The 18,397-nt window shown below is 39.7% G+C and overlaps 1 protein-coding gene and 1 pseudogene across 1 annotated transcript in view; one reads left to right on the top strand and one right to left on the bottom strand.

Moving 5' to 3' along the window:
* FARSB (phenylalanyl-tRNA synthetase subunit beta) overlaps positions 1-18,397 on the bottom strand; it is a 57,653-nt gene that overhangs the window by 21,301 nt on the left and 17,955 nt on the right. Inside the window, exons 12-15 of the mRNA XM_016156742.2 lie at positions 18,003-18,210; positions 17,378-17,458; positions 14,529-14,621; positions 10,780-10,897 (exon numbers count right to left, since the gene is read on the bottom strand). Coding sequence (XP_016012228.2) covers positions 10,780-10,897; positions 14,529-14,621; positions 17,378-17,458; positions 18,003-18,210 — 500 coding nt within the window. The remainder of the gene's footprint in view (positions 1-10,779; positions 10,898-14,528; positions 14,622-17,377; positions 17,459-18,002; positions 18,211-18,397) is intronic.
* On the top strand, positions 755-870 carry LOC118614257 (annotated as a pseudogene).

Here is an 18,397-nt window from a genome sequence, read left to right as displayed (position 1 = left end):
ATGTGCTTTATAGCAATCTTATAAAACCGTATGTTATATACACTCTTCACAATTAAAACAGGAAAAAAAAAGCAGTATATGAAGATAAGAATCACGACTCTATAAAAATATAACCATAAGCCAAAAAACTCCATAAACAGGTAAAAGATTGAAAAGAAATACACCTACATGTTAACAGAGGTTATGTTTGGGCAGGGATTTTTCCAAGTTTTATCTATTTTTCCATTTTTTCCTTGATTAATATATATTATTCTACTGTAAAATTCAAAACTTACAAAACATAATGTTTTTTTTAAAAGTTTCAACAATCCAGATGAATCCTGATGGGTGACTGAATAAACTGTAGTTCATCCACATGATGGAGTACTACTCAGCAGTAAAAAGGAGCAAACCAACTGCAGACTTGACAATTTACTCTCAAGGGTGTTACGCAGAATGAAAGAGGCCAGTCTCAAAAGGCTGCATTTGCATGACATTCTGGAAAAGGCAGAGCTACAGCACCGAGAATAGACAGTGGTTTGCCTAGGGTTAATGAGGTGACGGGAGAGAAACGTGACCACTATGAAACAACGTGAAGGGTTTTCTGGGTGACAGAACTATTTTGTATCTTGGAGTGTGGCTACAAAAAGCTAAACCTGTATTAAAATTTAATTTTTTAAAAAAGCATGTAGTGGACGTGGTCCTATAGCGTGGCAGTATATCTGCTTTACACGCAGAAGGTCCTGGGTTCACGCCCCAGTGGAGCCACGGCATGGTCTGCGCCCATGCCACCCTGAACAAGCCCGACATCTGATCTCAGAAGCTAAGCAGGGTCGGGCCTGGTTGGTACTTGGATGGGAGACTACCTAGGAATACCAGGTGCTGTAGGCATAAATAATAATAATAATAAAATATATACAAAAAAATTTTAAAAGCATATAGCATATAAAGATACACTCAAATTCAATGGTGATCATTTAACTTTATACCAGTATATACACTTGGGGCCCTGTAATAAATTCTGTAAGAGACTACTGCTATAACACAAACACTGAATAAATGTTGACTGCATTTTGCTTTTCGAATTAGGAAAAGAGAAAGAACGAATTAATGTCTATCTGGGGTAACAAACTGAAAATGAAAAGCTGCTTCATGTTAGCAGGCACTGAGCAATTCTTCCACAGATTTATTCTGAGATGCCCTACGTGACATTATAGCAGGCCGGAGGGTGGTTGGAAGAGATGAGAGGTTAATCAGGGAACAGCCAAAGAGCCAAAGCCGACAAATGACCACTGACATCCCTGAAAGCACACTGAAGCTCTATGTTAACTTTCAGGTGGCTATTTCCTCGATTGCCCAGGGAGAACAGTTGACCATCAGAAGCCTGGTTACGCATGAACTTTCCAGACTGCTGCTCACATTCAATCCAAAAACAGCAACTACACTTTGCTAATGGACCATACACCTGTCCCAGAACTGTCCCCCGCATCTCCTTTTCCATCCCTCTTTACCATAGTCAACGTAAATCCTTTCAAAACAACTTACATCTTTCGTCTCCTAACTTACTGTATCAGAGCCCATCAGTCCTAGGATGGCAGACATGGCTGTCTTCTCCACCTCATCCTGCTGCTGCGAGATGAGACTGCACGTCCCAGGACCCGGTCCTTTACCTGGCTATGGCTCAATAAGTCCTTCTGTTCAGAAAAACTTTTGGCCTCAGAAGTTTTTGATTAACAATTCCCATTGCCATAATTGACAAAATATAAAATGCCTTTTACCTTCCAGATATCCAAATAACACACGGGTATTTTAAGACACTGCACTTAACTACTAAAGTAACATAAAAGTAACATAATGGGGTGAAAAGGAATAGGGAAACTGATTATCTATCAGGCACCAGGTACTTAGTACCTATCTATCAATGTATCTGTAATCTTACTTAATTCTCAAAACAATCATGTAAGATAGGATTTATTATCCCTATAAAATAGAATAGGAAAAATAAAATGGAAAGACAAAAGCTCAGAAAGATTTTGCCCAAAGTGAAGCCAACTGGCTGGAGCTAATTGTAATTAATTACATAGCTAATAAGTTATAAAACCTGGATTTGACCAGGATCATCTGACTCTAAAACCCATGCCCTTCCACTATACAGTGGAAATCTCTAAATGGCTAAAGGATTTAGATAAAATCTCTAAATCTCCAGAGGATTTAGACGAAAACAAATAATGTAAGGGCGAATAATATATAGCAAACTATATTTGGCTATATACCTACTTAATATAGCCAAAGATGGGCATTCTTGAAATGTTTCTGATATAATAAACAGATGTCTTGAGTTTTCAAAAGTCTTCATATTTAAGAATTCTAGTTGAGCAACTGGAGTAAATTATTTTTAGAAGTCAGTTAACTAAAGTTTCCTAGCCATCAACAGTATTGTAACTCATGGAAAATGTATTCTAAGTTAAATGCTTCCTGAACACACGTGAAGAAATAACTGTTCTCTTGCCATATAACATTTCTTAGTACCTTTGTCCAAGGCACCAAGTACTAGGTTTCCTTAGAGGGTAAAGGTCAAGGCCAGCCCAGGGTCTGCACAGACTAAACCCCCAACAATTATTTTCTGAATAAATGAATAAAGCCTGGAAAGGGAGGTAAACACCAATTACTACTTAACAAGGCCAGACCAGTCAGTGAAGCACGTTCTAAGTCAGCACGAGAGTTAGCTGAGGTAGGCGAAGGAGTACTGACTACTGTCACTCCCTACATTTCCATTTACAAGGATAAAGAAATCTGGTATCTGAAAGCTTTAACTGACAGTGTAAGAATAAAGACTAATATTAAAATTAGGCAGGCATAAAAACCTCACTAAACCACCACGTGCATAAACTAGAATGAGGGGCTGCCTCGTCTGTGGGAACGAACACACACACACACACACACACACACACACACACACACACTCCCTCTCTCCCTCCCCTCTCCACTCCTTGAAGGGAAAAAAAATGAAATGAAACAGAACTAAATTACCCCTTTCATAACGCTGCCTCGCCCCTGGGCATCTCTGCCATGTGGTGCCCATTTGTCGGTGTCACATGCTTCCACTTTAACACACAGACGCGTATTGAAACGACTTTGTTGTTGCATTTTTTGCTGTGAGAGAAGAGCCCAAGAGTAAAGCTGCCATTCAGAGAGCTTAGCAACATAAACTGGAAGCTTTATTTTGCTAACCTTTGCCTTGGAATACTTATTTCCTGATCTCAAAATTATGTAAAACTTACCTTTCTGATAAGAGGAGCAACATCTGGTTTAAAGACGTAGAATTAAAAAAACAAAAATTAAGTGATTTTGATGATCGAGATGATAAAATCACAATAAAAAAAATACAGGACTTTAACAAAATATTATTTTCCAAGAAAAGTTTCAGGACGTTTCTCTCTCTCTCTCTCTCTCTCTCTCTCACACACACACACACACACACACACACACGATAATGAGCTATATATTTTTAGGTTCAATTTTGCAATTTTTTTTTTTTAAAAGCCACCGACTTTTAGGGTTTTGTACTAAACCCGCCACCAGAGTCAGATTAAAGTCACTACTTGGGCAGCCCCTCCCAACCGCCACCGCTGAGTAGCTGGCGTTCGCGTTCCCCAGTTGCTACCGCTCCCTCCAGACTCTGCTTCCTCATCTTTGCAAAGCGATTCCCTCTAAGGTGGCCAAATTGGAAAAAAAAAAAAAAAAAAGAAAATAACTACATACTCAGTTCCGCCCTGGGGAAACTGCTAGGTATAGTAAAATTGCCATTTCCTAGTATTTTGCACTGAGGGACCAAATTACATCACAAAGTTCACTGACTGCACACCACAAAATAAGAACTATTTAAATTTCATGCCAAAACTAGAGTTTGCTGGAAATGACTCAGTGCTTTATAACTCAGTTAACAGACCTCTTGTGTCATGCCATCAAACAATTCTGCTTTTTGAATGGGCCTGCCAAGTATGTCAGCCTAAATTACCAATGTACTTCACAGACTTCAAAGTACTGCCTGGAGAAGCTGATCTAAACCACCCCAACGAGGGGCGGCTGGCTACGATTCTGTAAGTGGAAAGAACATGCCGAATGGTTTTTTTTTAAGAAGAGAAAGAGAAAAAGAATAGTACACGCTGTCCCTTAGCAGAAGACTATTGCATACAACTCACATTTTTAGAAGAGGCTCTTGCTTGGTGTCGATTCCCTTTCACCAAAGTAATAACGATTACAAGCAAATTAGATCGTTAGGTTATGCTATCACATACGGCACAGTCTGGACAAGGGCAGAGTCTTCAACCTCTCCCTCTCTGTTCTCACAAAGATGCTGGGAGAAAGCCCACCGGGAAATGAACAAGGCTTCTGGGGTAGTAAGTGGCTGACATGGAGCCTGAGATTAATAGTCTGGCCGAGCTTGGAAAATGAAAGGAGGCAGCCTGATTTCTAGTCTATTCCTGCCAAAAAATGTCTTTAATACTGGTCCCCAGAAGACTGAAGCTTTACATATCTCCTGAACAATTCCAGTGTATTAAATGGTTCACAAAACCTATAGAAATTATGTGAAGATATAAACCTTAAAAATTTGTATCTAATATGGAAAAACAGGAAACCTACACACTCTTGGTAAGACTGCAAATTTGTAAATTAAGTCCTTTTTGGAAGAGAATTTGACAAGATAGCGAACATTTAATGTACATACCTATGGCCTGACCAAGTCCTTTTCTAAAAATATGTATTTGTATAAGAGTATGAGGACAGTCATTGCAACAGACATATTTTAGCAAAAACCTGGTAGCAACCTAAATATTCATCATTAACAAATTGAATAAATTATAGTGCATCCATATAACGGAATATTATGCAGCCATTAAAAAGAATGGAGTAGACGGAATGTGTTCATAGGAAAAAGCAAAAAGAGCAAATCGTAATTCCACTGGTGTAAACCAAAAAAGGATTTATCCGTATCTATGGCTATATAAAGGAATGTAAAACATACAGCTGGACATGCATAGGAAATGTCTGGCAACTAATTCTAAGAGTAGGATTACGAAAAAGTTGGATATGTGTAATTTTTTTTTTTTTAATATCATGGGGACAGAATTAGTTTTAAATTAGAAATATATATTTGATGAAAAGTTTTTAGGAATATTACAAATACATTTTCAATTTTTAAAAAAATAAGAACAATTATCCTTAAAAAGCACCTATAGTACAGCACTGAAACAGATTTTTTCTCTTTTAAATAATGCTGCAAACCAAGAAAAAAGTGTGAGGAAAAATCTATAACCTTCTCAATGCATGAAGGAAGAAGTTATATCCTTGTGGGTTGGCTTTATTTAGTTAACATAAACCTGGAACAGATTTTTATCTATTAAAAAAATATAATATGCAACGCATGACAGAGCACATTATACTCACGTTAACAGATCTTAACTATGTGGAACCAAACATACTAAAATAACTTTCTATATTAAAAATGATGTTATTTACACAGTTAAGATGCCATCACATATGCGAATGATGCTACTTCAGATATTGTTAATGTCAATGTTCCTTACACCCAGGTTTTTTGAATTATTAATTGGAAATTCTACATGCCAAAAATATGAAGTAGTAAAATTAAATTAATCCAGACTGATGACATAAGCTCTCTCCAAAAAACCACATTCCACATGTGGATGCTAGGTAATCTTCCATTATTTGATGGCTGCAGAATCAATGGACAATTTCTCAGAGCTGAATTATTTCACAAGCTTAAAAGGAAAACACTTATTGAATTCTTTATCAAGCAAAGAATTATAGAAAAACTATAATGATCTGGCCCCTCTATTTTAGTAGGTCACAATATAAGAAATACGCGAATGGTACGAACCGACAGCCAAACCAAATCATAAAAGAATAGTGAAATTAGTTACGTTCCATGCAGCCAGTGGCCCAGGGAGGAGAAACAAACAAGAATCTGAACTATATAGTGCGAATGAAGTTAAAAAAGATAAATTCTGGGACTCCATATTCGAACTAGTTGAGGTAAGAAGTGGCTCATAATCTGATTTAGAACAACTTCAGGGAGAACACGAAATTTTAGAAACGGTGATTTGGGAAGCAGAGGGCAAGCAGCCGGTACCAGGGCTCCAGCGAAGCTTTGGAGAAAGCAGGAATGGTCCGAACAGGAAGTGGAGGCTTGGAGTGAGTGTGCTTGCGAAGGCGAGTAAGGTACCTGAGGCCCTCTGAGTGGTCAAGGGCCTTTAACCTATTCCGCCTTCTAGAATAATTACTAAAACTCCAACTTCTTTAAATGTAGTGTTGAAACTAAAGTGTATGGCAATTTGATTATCAGAGTTCTCCACAAATGTACGGGATGCCTGTTTTGTGCTAAATCTACATCACACTATACACCACACGAAGCCAAACTAAGTCATCTTTCTCAGGCTATGGTTCCTTTTAAACTTAAACTTAAACCCGCAGATGTGTTTTCTTCCGCCATTTCAGTGAGCCTCTTGGCATACTGGCAGCTTCGGTGACCATAATGGGATAAACTATGATGGCAGAATTCAATCTGCATTTAATAAAAAGCCAGATTGTTGGACTTTGCAAACACAGTTGGGCATAAAAATTAGCAATTCAGTTAGATCCTCTGCTTTGCTAAGTAATTTTTTACTATTTTGTTTATAGTTTAGTTATCCTTGATGTTGAACAGAAAAAAAACGAAAGTATTAACCACTGGAACCAATCACTAACTCGCACGGCAGCCCAATTTGATAGCCTGGGCACTGCGTCTACTGGCCTCCGCAACAGCCCTAACTTCTCATTCCAAAAACACATGCCACTCTGCCCCGCAAAAGGGATAAATCGGCTCGGGCTCTTGAGTCATGACTAAGTTTTTTAAATGTTGCAGCAACTTTGGATCTTAAGACTCAATAAATCCAGTGGTTGGCTCAGCCTCAAAGAAGCAGAATATGTGCGAGTCAGTATGTGCAAGTCTTACTACTGGAGAAGCGTGCCTGACCTCATCACGGAATAGGCAGCCAGCCGAGTGCCTCGCAATACGGTCGGTCAGAAAGTCCACGGTGGCAGGGGAAACTGTCCGATGAGGTCGAGCCTGAAAGAGGGGCTAGCAGTCTTTCATTCACTCTCACAGGAATGCGGGTCAGACACATCTGTGGGGGGCATACTGAAATCCGGTTCGGATTCCTTTTGCGTTTCCCTTGTGGAAGGTACGCCTGCCTACAAAACCGACGTGAGGCTAGAGGTGCTGGCTGCTTCTTGAGTGTTACAAAACAACTGAGTGACAATTGTCATTCCCTTCCAGAACTATCAGGCTAACCTGCACATGCCCTCAGAGCACTATCTGTAAAAATGTGTCCCCTGGTCTGTCTCCCTCAAGCCTGTCTCTTATACTTCAAGCAGTCCCTAGCAAAAAAAAAAAAAAAAAAAACCCTAAAAAATACTTTTCTACCAGTGAAACGAATGAGATTGTCTTGCTCGCTCTTGCCACATATTTTGACCCTTGTTAGGCTAGTAGTTTGGTTATTGCCCCAACTAATGAAAATTTGGGACATTTTCATATTAACTGGAAAATCCTCTATGGATGGTCAAGATTTTTTTATTCAAAATAGTTTCATCATCTAGGAGGAAATGGCTAATGTAAATCCAACAGAGAAATGCTTACTGGTTTGAAGGGCAGTAAAAACATACATACTCAATTCATTAAAAAGAAGTGGTGCTGAATTACTGAGAAAAAAAAAAAAACATTTTTGTTTTTCTTAAGTAAATTCCCACATTAGTACATTTTGGTTTTCCTATCCTTAAAAAAAAAAAAATTAGTGTGCAAAAAAAGAAAAACAAATTAAGTCAAAGATTAGGACAAAAATGAATCCCAAAAATGAATCTCAAAAAGGTAATCCTAACTCTTGAATGGCCAGCAAAGGTTTCTGAGATATCCTCACAGAATATTATCAGCCCGGATGCTAGGTTTCTGGTGTTAGGGGATGCTAATACCCTAATCGTAAAAGCAGACACTAAATGGTGCCTATTATGTGGGCAGAACTTTTCCAAATGCAATTTCGTTTAATCCTTATAATGAATCTAACGAATCCCCATGGAACAACTAAGGCATGGTGAGACTGAATAAACTGTAAAAAGTTAAGCGACTGGTGAGTGGCAGACCCGACTCAACCCAGGCTCTCTGCCTCAGTCTCTCCGCCATGCTGTGCTCTGCGGCCTCTCCTACACAGCCCTCTGCGTACACCGGATGACAAGCAGGGAGTCCACATGTCCGTATTTAAAATAATCCATCAGAAAAGCTACTTTTGTTATGAAATAAAATCCAGGCCTACCTAAAGAGGAAACATATTCCAAATAAATTAAAGCGAAACTATGTTTTCAAGATGGTAAACTTACTGAGCAGATGAACCTCCTTTCACTCCTCAAACCCCTGATATGATAGAAAAGTCTAAAGAAAAATAAACCATAATGGTGTAAGACAACAGGCAAAAGTAATTATCAGATGGAAATGACTCAATGGGGAAAACAGAGCAGAATAATCACAACTAAAGACAGGAATAAAAGAGGTCTGCTACAGAGATAACTCTTCTCGATGAAACAAAGTGGAGCAGAAATGCAAATCTCTAAATTAAAAAGTATGCGGACTGGGTTTCTGGGGTTATCACCAGGGTGACTTATTAGGCGATGCCTACAGCACTCGTCCCTAACACCGGCTCTCTCTTAACAGGGCAGGTTATTATCCTCGGGCACGGGCCTTGGGGCAGAGTGAAGTCTATGTCTGGGCCTTCCCAAGAAACATAGAGGAAAAGAAAAACAATAAAGGCACCTCTATCCAGGACTGCAATACCCTATAGTGCTCCAAAGTGCTGCTTGCCAATAGGGAAACCTTCTTTGTGGCAACTGTGGGGACCCCAGCTTGCTCCTCACCCTGCCAACTCAGCTGCCTGCTTGCGAGCATGCCTAGCCCTGCATGGCCCTGGAGGGAGCCCATGCAATTAGGCCTACAGCTGAAAAAGAATTCCAAAACTTTTGAGGAAATCTAGTGTAATTAACCTAATTCTATATTTATAAATATGTTTGAATCACCAAGGATCAAAACAACATAAAACTAAGAACTAAGATGAAAGAAAAAAAATCAGTTAACAGAAAAATCTGACGTTGAATTTATAATGAATGCTTAGTTATCGATACCAATGGAGGATCTGAGGCATAAGAACCCAAAAAACTATAGCTGGCGCTGAAACATTCAGATTTCCATTATAGCAGATTTACCACCCCAAGAACATTCTGCACAGACTGATAGTAAAATGAAGTTTTATCCTCTAAGGAAAAATGCACTGAGATCAAAAATCTGACCCTAGCTCTAAGTCTAAATTAACTTCTTTTCTGTTTTAATTTTCCTATATATTAAAAGGAGATAATTCTTTTTTATCCCATCTGCCTCAAAGAGATGGTTTAACACTCAAAAGGGAAAAAGTGCATTAAAAAAAAATTTTTTTTTAAAGTAAAAGGCACCAAATGAAAGGCGATGATGCTGTTAACTAAAAGCAGACTGCATACCAGGGAGTAAGTGGGGCCCAGCCCTGGCTGGAGAGTTGGCTGTGGATGGTCCACACGGAGACAGCCAAGGTGGATGACCCACTGTAATATCTATTTCCTAAGACGAGTCGATTCACGGCCAATAGTTCTTGATACTTAGAATGATACTTTTGATACTTAGAATGATGCCATATTAGCCTCTTCAGAAGTAATTAAGAAAAAGGCCTCTGCTTCTGTCTATTGATTCAAAAGAATACACTCTGAATTCTGCAGTGTGGAGTGAGACTCACTGGATACGCGTTGCCTAGGGTTGAACTGTTACACACAGAGAACCAAGGGGAAAATGCCAGCAGTTTAGTCATCTGAGGGCACCACTCACCATGACATGACTTCATACACAGCTTGAAACAGTCAGACTTGTGTAAGTCTGAAGACACAGAAATCAGAATAAGACATGGAAGTCTAAATAAAATAGACGTTCTTGGCAATCAGGTATAAGTACTTACTAAATGTATATTTATTAAATAACCACTGCGTTCCAAATGTTGGACCAAGCAACTTGCTCTACTAACAAGTCCAGAACATACTTGAAAGAGACAAAACTGTTTAAACAATTTACAGTCACTAGGACAACAGTGGTGGTAAGTAGTCACTGACAAACTAGAATGACAATATATCGAGAACCTTAAAATGATATGCATACAAATCGCATGATAAAAGACAGAAAGAAAGGCTCCATGGTGCTTTTCAAGCTAAGGTTTTAATAAGGTTCTTCAAAAATGCTATAAAATCCTTTGTTAAAATTTGCTTTCTATTAAGAGAAAAAAGACATCGTCACCAAATATCTGGACCTTGCTTGAATTGATTAAAATAAATCAATCATGAAAATTAAATTTATGAAACAAATGGGAAAATATAAATGCTGGCTAGATAGTTGATAACCAGATAGGATAATGGTGTTGGGTTATTATTTTAAAAACCAAAATGGTAATCTTTATCTTTCAGAAGTACATACCAAAATGGCTGTTAATGAAATACGATGTCTAGGAATTACATTCAAATAATATGGGGGAGTGGGCTGGAGTTTAGATGAAAGGAGCCTGGCCACGTGCTGATAATTAATGAAAGTGGCAGCTGGATCCACAAAGATAATTACACTCTTTTCTCTACTTTTATATACAGTTGAAATTTTCATAATTATACAAATCAAAAGTGACTCATTCTTACCTCTACTAGGATCTTTCACCACAATGTCAGAGATTTCGAACAGTTTCAGAGGAAGGGGCATCTTCCGATTTGCTGCTATGGTCTTCAGGAGGCCTGGAAGAAGGGTAGTGCGCGCCACCTACAGGAAAAGACATGAAACTGCCCTGACCAAAGGAGAACCAACCGGACAGTGCCCTCTCACCTGTGGAGGACAAGTTCCAAGACCCCCAGTGGACGCCTAAAACCGGGGACAGTACCAACCCCTATATATGCTATGTCTGTTCCATACGTTCATACACATGATAAAGTTTACGGCTTCTCTTCGGCATGTCCTCATTGCCAGCATCACTACTCTTGCACTCTGGAGCCATTACTAAGTAAAACAAGGGTTACTGGAATACAAGCACTGGCGTATTGCGCAGTCTTCCTGATAACCTAGTCTGTCCGCAGGCTACTAAGTGACTAACAGGCAGGTGGCTACACTGGACAAAGAGACAATTCACATCCTGGGCAGGACAGAGTAGGATGGCATGAGATTTCACCATTCTACCCAGAATAGCATGTAATTTAAAACTGAAGAACATTTAGTTCTGGAATTTTACATTTAATACTGTCGGACCAGGTTGATTGCAGGCGGTTAAAACCACTGGAAGTGAAACCGTGGATAAGGGGGAACTACCAAAATTGATTAAAAACAAAGCCAAAAGACTACATGGCTTCATAGGAACATGTAATGCCTAAATATCCAAATCATGCTTAATTTTCAATCTCAGGACTTTAAAAAATATATATATTCTGGCTTCTAAACTTACAAAATAAAAATATCATAAATTTGATTAAAAAATAAGTGAGGAACAAATATTATAACAAACATAACTGCTTGTATCTAGGATTGGTTATTAACATTTTTAAAATTAAAGTTAGCTTTCAAGATTTCAAATATGTAAATTTTCATATCCTGCCTTATTTAATAAGAAACATGAATGTTTAAATAGATTAAATATGAATTAATCAAAATTTTAAAAACCACAGGGAAAAGGTAAATGCAATTAAAACACCAGGACAATGAAGAAACCAGAATACAACTATCTAGGCACTAAAAATACTATGCTATGGGCAGGCTATGATTATAGTTTTCAGCTAGGTAGCCAAAGAAGTACAAATATACATCCTAGTTCTTAAAAAAGAAAAAGAAAGCAAAATTTCCCTGCTTTCATCTGTGAAATAGATTCCTCATTCTAGGATACATAAGGCATGGGAGCTGTCAACACGCAGTGTTGCCGGGAGGATTTAGAGCAGTGGTGTGACGTCACCGCCGAGGGTCTGGGCTTTACAGTCAGATTTAACGCCACTGTATTTTGCCCAGACTATTGCACAAGTTTCTTAAGTTTCTTTCTCTACTTCTACTCCTGCCATTTTATGGTCTATTCTCTACACAGTGATCCATTAAAACCTAAAGCAGATCATGGAACTCCTCTCCTCAAAATCTCCAACAGGTTTCCATCAAACTTAAAATCTATGCCCTACATGGGGCCCTACACGACCATGGCCGTGGCCCTGGCCCCTCTCCAACCTCCACGCCTGCGGCTGCCCAGGCCGCATACCCATGCACCACAAGCAGGTTTCCACCTCAGGCCTCCACACTTTGCTCCTTCCTCTGCCTGGTATATTCTTCCTCAAGATACACATGTGGCTATGTAAATTTCTTCAAGTCCCTGCTCAGAGGTTTTCTCCCACGGAGGCCTGCCCTGCCCACCCTAGCTAAAACAGAAGGCCCTCCTAGATCCTGCACGAGTAAGAACAAGCTCCCAAATGCATGTGCTAGACTGTGGATTGAGGGAAACAGAACAACGTTCCTATCACAACTTTCCTATTCACGCTATCAGCAAGCTCTTGGCCTTCGACTTACTGCAATTTCGCTCACTTTCCCCACCGGGAGAGAAGAGTGCCCAAACCATTCACAGAAACAAAACTACAATGTTAAAAAGAAAAAGCTTCTTTTACTGGAATAGAAACAAACTACTTTTATAGATAATTTTGCTTAGTATTTTTTTAGTTTATTTTATAGATAAGCTTTATTTACTTAAAAACCCAAGGCATTACAAAAAGAAAATTAAACCTGAATCTGATCAAGCTTCTAAATCTAACTACCAATTTATTGAAAACACAGGAGACCATTGGAATGCAGTCAGCAAATTCCTAAATGTTAAGACTCTACAGGGACAAATGACCCAGTCTCCTTAACAAAGTAAAAGGGAGGGGGATGGGAAGGGAGAGAGAAAGGGGAAGAGTGGGGGGGAAGCGGGGCGGGTGGAGGTGGGGAGTGGGAGAGAGGAGGCGGGAGAGGGGAGGGAGAGCAGGAAGAGGGGAAGACGGAGAATATGGATGGCACTCGTAGATTACAAAAGTCTTAAGATGCACGTCAATCAACTGTGATTTCCAACCTCATTTAAATCTCAAATAAAATAAACTATATTGTAAAAGGAGAATTGGGAAAATTTGAACAGTGACTGGATATTTGAGGGCACTAAGGAATACTATTGCTCATTTGAGGGGGATGTGCTAATATTCTGTAATTTTGTTTATAACAATCAGAATAAAATCATATATTTTAGCTGAATAACATTTCTCTTATTTTACCCATTTATATAACCTACTACTAACAATAATATATCTACTATCAGAAAATGCTCGAAGTTAATTCTGCAGGACAAGAATGGCTTAGACAACAGAGTTACATGATCACAGGCAACTTAACATTTAACTTAACCATAAACAAACCTAAACCTGTTAACCACATTAGCGATAGTAGGGCATATCCGTTGGTAAAGCAGGAATAAGATACAGAATCTGTCAAGTGTAAAAGACACACTTTCATCTCTAACATATTTTATGCAGAAATATTGATTCTTAAGTGTGCTAAGCCACATCTATTTACAGTGACATTTAATGTGTTCCTGATTTATTGCCCTCCTTCTTATACACAGCAGATTAAGACAGGATGTAAACCCTAAAGAACATAGCATTACCACATCTTAAGATATCTATCAAGCTTGATAAATGAAACTGGGAGAAAAGGAAAATTTGGAATAAACTCGCATAAAAATCCATTACGATTTACTGAAAACTGGCTCTATCCAAATGAATTTGAATGTCTCTTATTAAAAAGAACCACAGGCATTATTCGAAAGCTGTGAAAAAGCTAGTGGACCTCAGAAAACAAAACATAAAAACTCATGATCGCAACCCCTCCAAACCAGTGTAAGGATTCTTCAAAGTTCTGACGTTGAGTGCAGAAAAAAAATTCATGTACTCGATGCATATTATTACCAATTAGTTCTTTAAATAGTCCAACTCTAATCTGCCACATTAGTAGGTAGTTCTACAGATCGTAAAGTTTAGATTTTTTTAAAGATACACCTTCAGGGAGGCACTCAGAAAAGGTGTTGATTCATTTATTGCAAATGGATGGAAAAGAGATGAAACAGGAAAACAGCATTAAAAAATTAATTATGAAATGGAAAGTTCGGACCGGGCTAGATAGCACAAAGCAAGTAAGAACCAGCTATAATCAAGAAAAGATTATAAGAAGTTTTAAGAATTTCTGTCAGCAAAGTATATAAGAACCAACTATGAAACTTATCTGAGAAGAGATTTTTTAAAAGCCCTAAGATTTTTGTCATCCGAGTGTAATCACTGAAGAGATGTTATACAACTCATGTTCTGCCTCTCAGTTTTTAATCAAATTCTTATCTACTTAAAATTCTTACCTGAAATCCAGCTGTCTTAGGATTACTGATGTGAACTGCCTTTGTTGCAGAGATATCCAAACCAAGTTTATCGGCAATATCTTCTTCAGAGCACTAAGAAATACATACGAAATAGGTCAATATGGAAGAGTGATGACCAAATTTAATAGAAAAAGTATTTAATGCTGTAAGTAAACCGAAGGTCTCATAGCAATGACGATTCTCTGTACAAATCAGTGAGATGAGAATAAATCAAGAATAAACGTGCACAATTAACCCAGGCCCACAGCCGATGCAATTCGACATTGTTACTTGACGATGAGTTCCAGCCACGATCCAGAGCTAAAGTAAATTTTCCACATGAAGATGGTGGTGTAATCTATACCCAGGGCCTTTCCAAACTCTCCCCACTTACCTTACCGGACTAATCTCCGACTCTCTACCATTCCCTGAACCCTATACTTCCCCCTGCCTTTCCCGACAGACGCTCCTGTCCTGGTTGCTGCCATCCCCCTACCGCTCTACTTACAAGACATCTCCTCCTCCTCTTCCGTTAAAATATCCCTCACGGCTCCCTCTTCAGTATTCTCTGCCTCTTTGGTGCTCCTCCGGCTTTCTGTTTTGACCGCCATTGTAATTTCTGCTAAATCCACACTGACTTGTGGCAGGACGGTAGTACAGAGAGCAGAAGTGGCCTAAACTGCCCAATGTCCCTTCCACTGTATCAGTTAACTTCTGCGCACACGTGCTCGACAAAGCTCTGGTAATGAATATACTGCTAAGCACTCATCCACCAAAACGAGAGAGACACTTGTCCCCCTCAAAAACCAGATGGCAGGTAGAAGTTGTGAAAATAAAACTTACTGTTAGACACGGCAAGTCTAACGGACAATGCAAATAAAGTGCTTGGCACAAACTAAATGATCCAAAAAAATATTAATGATAGTTCATAAATCATTACTAAGAACAAACAATTGTCACATATAATAATGCTAATTTCTCAAAAGAGTTTAAAACTTCACATGAAAACTGATGTACCATCTGAGTCCTGTACAATCTTCCAGCATGAAGTGATATTGCTCACTGCACTGTTCTACGAAATGGTCAAGGACTGTATGTCACTCAGGAAAAAAAAAGAGTTTAGATTCACTTTATACTGATGCCAGTTTTAAAGACTTCCGCCACGCTTTCCTGGGAGGGATTCTGAAGCCACACCCCGGCATGGCGGGACCAACGCCCAGATGTGCTATGGAGCTTTGCTTAGACAGCATGGAACTTCATAAATCCTTATAATGTTGAAATTCCTAAAGAACTATTATTATGCATCTGAAACTCTCCAGCACTTCCCATCTTCACCCCTGGTGATAACCAATGTGCTGACGTGACTATGGACAACTGAACTGACTGGCACTTTCGGTGGGACAGTTCAGGCACTGGCCTTGGGTAAAGACGGACCTGGGCTGAAATCCCTGGTCCACAGCCGACTTGCTGAGTGGAGTGGGTACGGTCCCCCAATTAACCGCTGCATGAGACAGGACACCTATTTCACCGGGCTGCACCGAGAGATGAAATCATAAAGCCCTCAGCACAGGATAAACTGCATAGCGGCTACTAGCCGGGAGGCAGAGCGTGAGCTCCCCCGAGATGCCTGGGGCACAGCTACAAAAGCAAAGTCTGTATCACTTAAAAAACAAAATACATTTCTCGATGCTATTTTTTGTGCTTCATGTTACATGACCTCACTGGTGCTCACAACTGCATACAGCCAAGTGTATGCACATGATGCCAGGGTCCTGCGAGCCAGGCACACACGGGATGGGATAACAGAAGCCAAAAGGCCAAGATTCTGCTCATGGCTCTCCTGCTGTCTGGGGAAACGCTGTTAGGTGCTTGTCATCTTTTCTTGGCCTCGGGCTCCCTCATTGGTACAGCGCCCGGCATGTAACAGAGGCACCATAAGTGCTGATGAACTAATAATGACTGCTGATTCAGGAAAATGAAGGTGCTGAACTAAACCTGTAAGGTCCCTTCTGGTGTTGCCAGCCTATGGATTACAAATGCTTAATGCAGTAACTGCGAGAGACTCATCTCCTTACCAACCCTCCGTGTACGGGGAGCGATTCTCACTAGTGCCTTCTGTGTATCCTCTCAAGGATTGAGAATTTCGGGGCAGAACTGGGTCGAGGGAAAAAGAGACGCGGATTTTTCAGTCGTCTTTGGTTTGGCTTTTGCCCTACATCATTAAGTTCAAAGTTACCTGAATACTCAAGAGCTACACTGTCGGCACCATAGAAATGCTCGGCAGGAGAGAAAAGAGAACTACGAACTGCACGCACATTTTACACTTTTCAAACGGTCAGTCTGGTGGGGGAGGGGATTTTATTCCGATTTTGTAATAAAGTTCATTTTCTGATTTAGGCCTTTTATGTCAGCTTTTCAACTCAAAGCAAATGTTTGTGAACATATTTGAAGATAAAGACACAAGTCTATTGTGGAAATAAGTTAATAGTCCCCAAGCCCGTAACTAGGGCTGGTGGACACAGACAGCCATGACCAAATAAAGGCGAACGATTCTAACAGAAAGTTGCTTGTAAAATTCATTGTGAACCCTCAACATTTACATAAAACTATAAAATATGTTGTCATCTGTCATTTTAGACACTTTTCTAGTCCTTCATGTTTTTCTGAGACTTAAAAAATCGTCCAACATTTCTTTACTAGAAATAGTACAATCTCAAAAAACAAAGCTATTCTTCTAAAACCTGGAAATTTTAGCAGTCTGGATTTTATAAAATAATTCATACAAGAAATCACAGGATAAATAATTCAGAGCTTCCAAGTAAACAACCAGCTGGGCAGAGACAGCATACCAGAGCAAAGGTGAGCGCCTCAGTGAATCCAGCGGCTGCCATGTCGTGTCGCAGAAGCTCTGTGAGCTTATTGAGGGGAAACTGGAAAGAAATTTTTCTCACTTTATTTCACCGCAATGAAATTTCCTGCTTTCAAAAAAGAGATTTATACAGCACATGTCAAAAGCAAACCACCCTGCCATCCTCAACAACATCCTGCTGGCGCCACCCTTTCCCACCCGCCCCACCACCCCAATACTCCTAGTCCTACCTCCCACACCCTCATAGCACCTAGCACCCCAACACTCCTAGATGTACTACCCACCCCCCGCCCCCACCTTCATCTCTCCTGCACACAGCGTCTGCCTCCAGGCCCAGGTTAAGAGAATGAATCTCCCGTTAGAAATTCAACAAGGGCTCCACACTCAAAACCTGCTTTTCTTCAAAGAACTAGTCATCACAGGTTTTCGACTCACTCTAATCAACTGGGCATCTGTTTTGTATCCTCTCCACAGTAAATGCCTCTCACAGCAGAGCATGTCCAAATAGTTCCTAATTCCTATGTTCTGGTTTTCTCAAAACCTTCCTGGCATCCAACAATCCGTTTCTAACAATAAGGCGTGTTTACTTAAGGGTGCAACCTTACTTGATTAGCTATGGTGTATGTTTTCGGGAGAGTCATCTGAATGTTGTTATATCCGTAAGCAATAGCTGCGTCTTCCACAATATCACACGCATGGATAATGTCAGCTCTGGTCGGAGGGATTTCGATCTCAATCTGATTCCCATCGCCAATGACTTCTGACTTCAAGTACATCCTGGTCAGAAGCTTAGCAAGATTTTCTGGAGTTTCTCTGAAATAGGAATGCACAAACCATAAACTTCACTGCATTATTTAAAACATGTTTATATTTCATTTGAAAATATGCAACTACCTGAAGTAACCTTTCTTTTTGAATTCCCTTAGACACCAGACATCCTGATAGTCCATCGTCACTTAACTTACTGTGAGGGGATATCAAAACCCTCTCCATGCACTCT

Source organism: Rousettus aegyptiacus, unplaced genomic scaffold, assembly GCF_014176215.1.
Source record: "Rousettus aegyptiacus isolate mRouAeg1 unplaced genomic scaffold, mRouAeg1.p scaffold_m13_p_2, whole genome shotgun sequence".
NCBI lineage: Eukaryota > Metazoa > Chordata > Mammalia > Chiroptera > Pteropodidae > Rousettus > Rousettus aegyptiacus.
Note: the sequence above shows the minus strand (reverse complement) of the source record. Positions and strands in the feature narration are given on the sequence as shown.